The sequence below is a fragment of the Branchiostoma belcheri genome, unplaced genomic scaffold, assembly GCF_001625305.1.
Source record: "Branchiostoma belcheri isolate BF01 breed outbred unplaced genomic scaffold, Haploidv18h27 scaffold36, whole genome shotgun sequence".
In the NCBI taxonomy this organism is placed as follows: domain Eukaryota; kingdom Metazoa; phylum Chordata; class Leptocardii; order Amphioxiformes; family Branchiostomatidae; genus Branchiostoma; species Branchiostoma belcheri.
The window spans coordinates 906,633-916,452 of record NW_017803976.1 but is presented as its reverse complement, the minus strand read 5'-3'; the positions used below and the strand labels follow the sequence as shown (position 1 = coordinate 916,452).

General features: G+C 39.4%; 2 protein-coding genes across 2 annotated transcripts; one reads left to right on the top strand and one right to left on the bottom strand.

The window, feature by feature from the left end:
• The first annotated feature begins 181 nt into the window (after positions 1–181).
• LOC109476142 (nucleoporin GLE1-like) lies at positions 182–2,912 on the top strand. The gene is made up of 6 exons (XM_019777038.1): positions 182–329; positions 807–875; positions 1,280–1,382; positions 1,912–2,039; positions 2,260–2,355; positions 2,484–2,912. Exons 1-6 carry the CDS (start codon positions 258–260, stop codon positions 2,607–2,609), a joined length of 594 nt encoding a protein of 197 aa, XP_019632597.1. The 5' UTR covers positions 182–257; the 3' UTR covers positions 2,610–2,912.
• Positions 2,724–4,454, bottom strand: LOC109476141 (DNA polymerase epsilon subunit 4-like). The gene is made up of 4 exons (XM_019777037.1): positions 4,235–4,454; positions 4,000–4,084; positions 3,777–3,818; positions 2,724–3,101 (listed from the first exon to the last, which is right to left on the bottom strand). Exons 1-4 carry the CDS (start codon positions 4,439–4,441, stop codon positions 3,088–3,090), a joined length of 348 nt encoding a protein of 115 aa, XP_019632596.1. The 5' UTR covers positions 4,442–4,454; the 3' UTR covers positions 2,724–3,087.
• Between the last annotated feature and the right edge of the window lie 5,366 nt (positions 4,455–9,820).

Here is a 9,820-nt window from a genome sequence, read left to right as displayed (position 1 = left end):
AAGCACAATAATTCTCCATGCCTGAGGCATTTTGATAGTAATTTGTTGTTAAGAAAGTTTTAGCGAACTGATATCCCTGGAAAGTGTGTTGTGTATCTTCCAGCCTCGATCTGACTTTCAGCGGGAACTAAAACTTTTCGAAGAAAGTTTTACTGTCCGAAAAACATATTTGGTCAAAGTCGTCCCAAAGGGAAGTATACTTTAGCCACAGTGTTTGAAATTTTCTGAGTTTAAAATATTCTACCTCTTCCAGTGACATGGTTTCTCCGTGTGGACTGAAACAGGTTGACCTTGACGAGTTGGCTCAGAACTTCACAGCTTGGCAAAAGGTGAGAAAGGGGTAATATCCTTCATACTTTATTGTACGTGTTATTTTGAGGCGGACTTTATGTAGATTTACACATGAAAGGGCTAAAAGTAAGATTGACACTTAAGTCAAGGGACGGTCCAGTTGATGTCCAGGGTGGGTTCAACATTTGTGTAACGCCCTTTATAGGGTGTGATGAAATATAAACTTTGGTTAATCCCTTTCCACAGGCTACGACTAAGGTTGCTCAAGAAAACAGCACCTTACAGGTACAAGTGAGAGGACTGACAAAGCAGCTACAGGCAAGCCAAGACAACGAGAAGGCCAGGAGGGATGGTAGGCTAGTTATTCTGCATAAAAACTACTGTGATTCTTCATTAACAGTGACTATAATGATCAATGACATGGAAAAATGTGTTTTATTTTCACTTTGCCTTCAAATTTATTAAACTAGGAAATATCTTTTTATGACACCAAAACTCATTAATTTTTCTTGCAGAGATCAGTGTGTTACAAGGTCTTGTTGACAAGTTACAAGGCACAGTGGCTAAAAGATGTGATTTGGAAGGTGAGTACTTCATCGATGGATAATAAACATTCTCCATTCCAATGGCTGTGGGAAATTGGTCTATGAACATATTGTCCTTTTTGACCAGAATTACGAGTTTCTACCAAGTGGATTGAAAAAATACAATCACCACGAGACAAGTACATGTAGTTGTACATGTATTGTCATCACGTCTCTAAAGTACAGCTAATGTGACTAGTTATTTCTATTGACCGTTTCTTTTTCAGATGAGAACATGCAACTTAAGGATAAGATTTCCAACATCCTAGCTGAGTTGGACAACCTTAAACAGGTTTTTATTTCTGATTGCTACATTCTCTTACCTGCAACATTTGACTCAAAATGATCTCTATGATCCTCTCAACTTCTCAAAATGTTGGTATAATCTGTTGAACATTCTTAAGGAACATTCTAAGGAGCTGTCAGAGTCCAGCCGAATTCTGCAGTCTGTGAAGGAGAAACACAAGGAACAGCTGAAGCAGCTCAAGGATAATGCAGCCAAACTAAGTAAGCAATGGTGCCTTCCTTCTGATTCTACAGCAAACAATATCAATGTATGTATTTTCTTTTATTTTGAACTACTGTTTCATAAAATAATGGGCACTCTACCAACCTGTTATTTTTTTAACGGAGTGGTTCAATGCAAGGCCTATACGACCACTTCTTGGCATTGAACTAGAAATATGAGAGAAACATGGCTATGTCAAGAGATGGCGGTGAATGTTTGATTTGAAAGCCTGTAGATTGTGGGTTGGTGGGAAACACTTGTCAGAGAGGGAATTCTAAAGCTTGGCCGTTTGAGGAAACTGTCACTGTAAAAAGATTTCGAACAAGGAATTTGGACGGTGAAGTTGTGTGAGCAAGTAAGAGCATAAAAGACCTTTTTTTGTGGTGTCAGGTGTGCAGTCAAAATTCAACATACATATTTCATTTCATGACATATGCACTCATACACCTTACACAACTTCCAACCTACCCTCCCTTTCGTTCCAATATTACCAATATGCCTATCTAAATCTTGTTTCTACATATACAGAGAGGGAGGAAGGCGCCTTACTGCAGCAGTCCATTCAGCAGAAGAACTCAGAACTTCAGCAGCTACAGAAGCAGTTGGAGGACACAGAGAGGGAAAAACACTCACAGATAGTACAGCTGAAGATGGCAGTAAGTCCAGCAAAGACTCAGTGGTTACCTACATGTATACACAATTTTGAAGGTCTTTCCTAGGTAACTGAAAAGAATAAATGGTATATATTAAGTTTTTCTTAAAAATCAGCTTCAAGTTTCCAACACACACACACACACTCTGTTGTTTTGGTTAATTTTTCTTTTGTATGTTTTCATCTTAACTTTTCCCTAATACTTCCATGTTTTATCCTTGCAGTATGACAGCAAGTTACTAAAACTACAGAAACAGACTGCAACACTACAGCAGCAACAGAGGGGCCCGTCTTCAGCTAACCATGAGATCTTCAGACAGGTATGGGACATTTCATTCTACTGGTTTGACTGAGACAATTTTTCCTTATGAAATTTTTACCAGTATGTGGTGAGTAAATTTCTTGTAACTTTGTTATTTGAGACTAATCTCTTCTACTGTTGTGTCAGAAACTGCAAGCACTGAAGAACCAGAGCGAGCAGGAGAAAAGTGCCCTCAAGAGGACCATTGGTGAACTGCAGCAGAAACTAAATGCAGCACAACATAGTCATGGCACAAAGAGGAGAAAACTGTAGGGTGCCATTTACAAATTCATTCACTAGCCTATGGTAATCAAGATTGCTTTAGAAAAAATATGGAATGAAAATTAATTGTTCACCATATAGGAAAAAAGAAAGAAATATACATAATTGCATGTACTTGACCTCCTTTATTTACAACAGTTGAAGTCATTTACATGAACTGTAACAGAACAACTTTTATAGATATAATTTGAAAATACACTCAACAATTGTGTTCCAGCCCTTACAATAGTACATCCACATAGACTTTCTTGAGAATCTTGTTGCAGTTTGCTATACTCTCCTTACAAAATTAGCCCATGATCTAATTATATTAACAAAGGTAGGAAAGTTTTTCACACTCAGGGTTCAAATTCTGCTTGAACAAGAATGTACAGTATCTGTAAGAGTTCTTGATATTCAGTCGGAATCAGTCCCAGTCCAAGTTTAAAAGATTGTGAAGCAGCCAGACTCTTTGCCACACATTTCCCAATCAGTCCAATGTCCCTGCAAAAATAAACAAGAATACTTTTAGGAGAAACAACCACAATTGTCTTGTCTCTTAATTCTGCTGCCAATCTTTCTATAAATAATGTTTTCAATAAGGCCACACTAAGTTAATCTTATAGATGACATCCGTGCGCGCATTGATTTTCGCATGTTCTCAAAAAAAATCTGGGTGCCAACCTCTGCAGTCCATGGTAGCTAGTGACAATAGATAGCCAACGGTAAACTACGGAGGATGGCACCCAGGGTGCCAAAGCTCCACAGAACTGAAGACCTCAGTACAGTGCTGACTTGCATGTATAAATGCCAGCATGTGCTGCCTTATCATAAAAGCTATGTACTTCTGTAAATTCAAAATAGCACCTTTGTATTCCTGTGGTTTTTTGGCTGGAATTAATTTTTATCTGCCCGTGTGCACTAGTTTGGGGGTCTTCAGAGGATGTCATCAATAAAATTAAGTCCGTGTGGCCTAACTAGTAAGCAAATCTATACTCTATCAGTATGTTGGGTTCAATAACAATCTGAGGCTCTTCCATCCATATGACCGAGGTTTGGCATCTCTTGGACGAATCATCAGAATGATGACTGATCATGTATTTGTGAAATAATTTTCAATTTCAATACACAGCCGTTGTCTAAGAGTGTTTCAACTTTGCTACAACAATATTCCCATACCTTCCAAGAAAGCAAAGGAGTCCAGTTCCTCTATGGAATTATCTGAAACGAAATAAGAAAACATCAGGTCAAGGCTAATATGTTTACCACATTTTATTAAACATCTGCTACACAATGACAACATACTGCAAGCACATAAACAGTAAGTTCAACACTATCACTTTATGTACTGATAGTAAACGCCTTATGTGCATCCTAAAAGTAAAAGACAGCTAGACATTACCTATGTCTTTCTTCTGAAGTGTTTTCCTCTTGCCTTGCCTGGCATGTACATATGCCTCCTTCGCCAGTGCTTCAATAAATAACTCCTGAAACAAAGACAGCATACAGAATATTTCATGAATATCAGGAATACATCATTCTGGCCAATCCACGTACAATGAATCTGGTTCTAGTTCGTTTTGAGGGCACATGTACGTGTGTGTTTATGTTTAGGAGGGGGAGGGGGGCGTTCTCACCGTAGCTTTCGATATCAGCAAGACGGACTCCTGGCTGGCCAGCGTGACGTCAGGGTCCAGTTTCATCATGGCCTTGATCCTGGTGAGAGGCAGCTTGCTCAGCCGCTCGGGTTTGTCGCCGTCCCCGCTGAGCTGGGACTCGGAGTTGGGAGTTTCGGGCCGGTCCGCCGCGGAGTCCACGATTTCTCCATTTTCAGCTCCCGCCATTTTCTTGATTTGGCTGCTGTTGCGCATGCGTTCTTTTGGGGATTATGGGATATCCTAACAGGTGGGTGCACCTGTCACATCTTTCGTAAAAAAAACAGTAAAAATCTTGTGAGAGAGGAAATCTTCTAGCAGATATTTCGGTGACCATGACGGGTGGATACTGTCTTACTGGTTGAGTACTGTCTTTGCCACCAAAAGATCTGCTTGGATCAAGGGGGTATTGCTTGGGTGAGAAAATAGCGGCTGCTTGTCCCCAGAAATTTTGTTTCAAAACTCCCTGTCCAGGAGGAAAATTCGTTTCCAATATCTAGGAATGATACCAAGATATTTATTCAATCCACCTCGTGAGTCTTATTTTTTACATGGCAAACGCCCAAATGAAAGTAACTGCTAGTATCTTCGGATGCATTGTAGCTCATCAACATAATTTATGTGAAAAGCAGTTTTGACACAATTTCTTCATGTATATCATACTGAATAGGTATACTTTATCATGTTATGAGAAATTTAATTTTACAAGCACATTGAAAGGGTTGCTAGTTGATCTATATTTGTTTATCATGATATTATATTTCATCGGCGATATACGAAACCACAATACACAAACGCAGTATTGGCCTCTAGTAGTCTGCATTCCATTCACAGTACATTAATTATGCAAATGAAATTTTTGCATGGCCTGTGATTCCGACCTGCTTCACGGGCCAAACTTTAAACCAAAGAAGACACTAGTTTGGCAGTCACACCATCGTGATGGTAGACCATCGCCAGCTCCCGATATCTATGTTGGGAGTACTGCCAGCCCGTCCACACGAATTAGCGCAAGCCGGTTCCCTGCATGCCAGTAGCCTCCTGTGCAGGCCCCGCGGCGATGGGAAAGAGTTTTTAACGCGTTATTTTAATGTAGCCTCCAGTTCTGTATCTTTCCAGTAGGCGAACTAATACTTCTCAGAGACAGAACAGATACAGAGTTAGACCTGGCATGTCACCTATGGAGGGTGGTAACCAGGCCATGCAGACACAAAGTCGTAGCCTTGAATCCAGACCCACTACAGCTGCCGATATGCACCCCATAAATGTTTAGATGACAAACGACAAACAAAAGAATAGTACAATCAAGGACATTATACAGTATAATGTCCTTGGTACAATGTACAGATGTACTAGCAACTGCTTTATATACACTGAAGCTCATCAACATAATTTATTCAAAAGCAGTTTTTAAACAATTTCTTCATGCATATGATAACAAACAGACATGATTCTCCTTTCTTGAGATGAATAAACTTATCAACGCTTTTAAAATGGTTGTTAAATGGCCTACGTCTCTTTATTATCATATGATATTTCATCTGCGATAAAAGAAACCACAATGAAAAATTACAAGAATGACTTAAACTGGTCTGTCATCTCTAAATTAGATTGATTATGTAAATGATAATTTTTGGATGGCTTGTGATTCCGACCTGCTTCACGGGCCAATTATTTTAAACCAAAGAAATCGGAGGGCCAGGCTGATACTCTGACACCCAAGCTAGTTCACGTATGGCCACAGCAATTAAGTTTTATGGATGACATCCTCCGCATCTAATGCGACTCCAAATCTAATGCGATGGGGGGGGGGGAACAAAACCAGGCGGACAAAAAAAAGAAGATTCCTACACTTTCAAATTTTGACAACATAAACCTTGAAGAAAGGAGAAAATGCAAAGAAAATGATGAATTGTCCACCTCATTAGGAAAAATGAAAGTGCACGTTCAAGGGTCAACAAGACATGATACTTGCATTGTGCTAAGTTTACTGCAACTATTACAACATCCATTTGTCACTGAAAAATAAAAGTTTTCAATCGTTATACACATGGTTTTGATTCAGTGGGAATATCACATATAAAAGGAATGAAATACATCACTGCATCAAAGTAAAATACAAAACAATAAACCAGAGCCTTGTCTTGTCTCCTCTTTTTATATTTACTTGGCCATCCACGTTCCGGCATATGGCAACAGACATGTACATCTTTGTTGACCACTGTCAGAGGGCAACAAAATTTATTGTGTTTTTTTTTTCTCCAAAATCAGGCAAAAATTAATGCATGCGCCCGCTGGTGTCATTCATAAAAAATTACTTGCTGTGACCTAATGCAGATACAATATGGTATCCGGGACTGGTATCCATTCTCACTACAGTTGCCGACAGAGTATTGTAAGTACCCAAACAGTAGCTCCTTGCATGAACAAAACATCACATAGGTAACTAGAGTTCGCCAAATGATGTTTATCGTTGTGACTGACAAATTATAGATTATTCCCCCTGATTTAACCAATAACAAGAACGCTAGGGGGCCCAAACTCACGTCACTTCTTCCCCAACACAAGAGCTACCGACCATCCAAATTTCGTCACCCTAGCATGTCTAGATCATGAGATATCAAAACCGAAAGTTCAGTTGCAGTACCATAACAAGCCACTAGGGGGTCCAAAATCTAATCATTTTCAGGTCTCATCAAGACCTACCCACCTACCAAGTATCAAGACAATCCATCAAGGCCTTCTCAAGTTATCGTGTTTACAGACACACACACACACACACACACACACACACACACACATACACGAACGCCTCTGAAAACATAACCTTCTTGGTGAAAGTAATGACAATAACTGAATTGTAAAGTGATCCTCCGTCCTGATCGTGTTATCAACGCTTCTCTCGATTCCCAGCGTAACACTTCGCTCCTGGCGAATCAGGTACAAAGTAATAACTCCTTGTTATCTGTAAAACTGTCAATAATAACCGTGAAATCAGTGTGACAGGGACAGGGCCACCCGGGTGGGTGTATGAAGTTCGAATTCAGATCAGAGAACTCGTGTAACAGCGGTTTAGCTGGATATTTGTACCGAAATACACACAAGGAAACGCCTCGACATTACAACCTTCTTTTATATTTGGCATATTAATGAATGAATGAAGACCTTTATTGTACGTATACGCAAACACCCACTGGTTTCAGTACAGGTCACAGGAAAGACGTCACAGTTTGCAATGAATATATACAATGTACAAGCTAGTGCTAATTCTATGTACTATGGACATATAGTCTAATAATTACGATAATTCGGCTTCTTCTCGCTTCTTAGTAACGATGTAGATATAAGTACAGATGTGTTTTATAATCGAAGGTTTGTCTAAAGCCATTAGAAATATGAACTTATCTTTATTGCTAAGATGCCCTTAACTTTCACCCTCGTCCACCCCCACAACAATAGCAAAGTACTTCTCACACATGGAAGCAACACTGAATATGATATAATACATACTAGGAAACGCTTAGCTTTGATACTGAAACTAATTCTTTTTTTTAATCTTTCTTTATTTGAGTTTTTTCAGATAAATGAAACAAAAAAAGCATGGCAAATTTTATAACTGACACATGTAGTACCACAAAACAAATAATAATAAACCGGGGACAGAAATGTTAACAGTTTAGCAACCCCAAAGCCGATATTCTTAAATCTTTTGACAAAAATATATCATTTATCCTTTAGAATAAATCGCAAATTACCTATAAATGTATATCTGTAACAATTACCTACTACGTGTACCTATCTTTAACCAAAAAATACAGTATAGAATTTCTCCATTTTCCCTTATGTTTATGTACTTTATCTTGTCTGTATGCAATATTCAATTCTAGTTTGTAAATATAGGAAACAAAGGATTTGAAAGCGGACAGATTTAAAGAATATTTCTTATGTCTAAAAACAAATATCTTCCCAAGAAGAAGAATAACATTGGACAGAACAGGGCAATGGTCACCTGAAACTAATTCTTATTACCGATTGATCTTGGTACATACTGTAGATGGAACACTCTTAGGTACCTAAGGCCATGTTGATTTGATTTGATTATATGGATGACATCCGCGCGCGCATGAATTTTCGGCCGTTTCCAAAAAAAAAAGTTTTCAACCATACTGTAAATCGTACAAAACAGTTGCAAAATGAGCAAAAATATACCGTAAGTTGCAAAAAAATAAGTAAAAACTATACCAATGTCGTACAATGCCAAAATCAAACGAAAAAAGACGAAATTGTAAGGAAATGAACTTGAAGATTAGATTATTCGCCAAACCATATTCTGTCCCATTTGTTCAACCCTCATGACCACGTAGATTTCATAATGAAAACAACTTTTTTTTTTTGCAAAACTTTTTTTTTATTCGCACGCGCGCATCAGTTTTGGGGCTCCCGGAGGATGTCATCCATATAATCAAATCAACATGGCCTAACCTATAATAAACCAGTCAAAAGCTCGAGTTCCGGTGTTGTGTATTATTAGATCGTCTGATTATTCTATGGATAAGCTTTTATGTGTGCTCATACTATTCATACGTCATGTAATTCATATTATCAATATGTCAAATCACTCATGAATCAATACGAGAGACATCCACAATAGATCTGACCTTTTTCGAGAGAGAAGTAATTTGGAATTGATTGAGAAAAACTTAATGGATGAATAAATAAATAATTACGTGCCTGAAAAATATGAAAGACGCTGGCGAGTTTATCATGGTGATACAAATGTCGGTAGTGTGGTGCTGATACGGATGTATCGGGGTTTATATACGGGTGATACGCGCGGGTTGGTTTGTCGTACACCCCATCTGATACGCACGGTTGGCGAGATGATTGTGTAAAGCACGTGTAGCGTGGAGACAGACGGCTTCAATTTCTAGCGTGACGTTCCCATGGGTGAAACGCACTTTGTCTCCTCTCCCAGAGACGACACTGAAATTACATCCACAATTGATTATTAATCAACAGAAATGGATTCTGATGGCCTCCTCATTAGGCTAAATTACCCAGCCGGCCCTGGGAGTACGAACACCAGACCCTTGTTACGGGCTCATTACGTCTTGATTACTAATTCCGGGATGACGACTAATTAGTGTGCGCCCGTTGCCAAGATATCTGCTTTTCTGCTTCTATCATTTCTATTATGCTGATGATCGGTCGGTGATCAGTTCTGGCATCGGTTCGCTGAAGCAGGGAAGACGGAGAGTAAAGTATCCCGGAGGTTTCCGCGCCGCCGAAGACGTATGGTGAGCGTCTTGGGGAGCTTTATAAGGACGTCATTTACGACAGACAGGGGGAGTAACTCACGCACAGTCACGTGGCCGTGGTGTAGACACGGACTGGGTACAGGAGGCAGTCTTCTTGGCTGAAGACCGTCCCCTTGCGGAGTCGCGACGCCGTAATATCATTAAATCGATATAACAAGACTCTCACAGCGCTGGATTTGGGTCTCAGTAACAAGGTAACAAGGACGTCTCTACTCGGCTCGGATTGGCCACAAGGCTAGAACTGAATCTT

Bases quoted from the DNA above. Each gene is read 5' to 3' on its own strand.
- LOC109476142 (XM_019777038.1), top strand. From the start codon at position 258: ATGGTTTCTCCGTGTGGACTGAAACAGGTTGACCTTGACGAGTTGGCT. The intron at 330-806 runs GTGAGAAAGGGG...TTTTTCTTGCAG, and splicing joins ACTTCACAGCTTGGCAAAAG to AGATCAGTGTGTTACAAGGT. The intron at 876-1,279 runs GTGAGTACTTCA...AACATTCTTAAG, and splicing joins TAAAAGATGTGATTTGGAAG to GAACATTCTAAGGAGCTGTC.
- LOC109476141 (XM_019777037.1), bottom strand. From the start codon at position 4,441: ATGGCGGGAGCTGAAAATGGAGAAATCGTGGACTCCGCGGCGGACCGG. The intron at 4,085-4,234 runs GTGAGAACGCCC...TCTTTGTTTCAG, and splicing joins TGCTGATATCGAAAGCTACG to GAGTTATTTATTGAAGCACT. The intron at 3,819-3,999 runs GTAATGTCTAGC...ATTTCGTTTCAG, and splicing joins ACTTCAGAAGAAAGACATAG to ATAATTCCATAGAGGAACTG.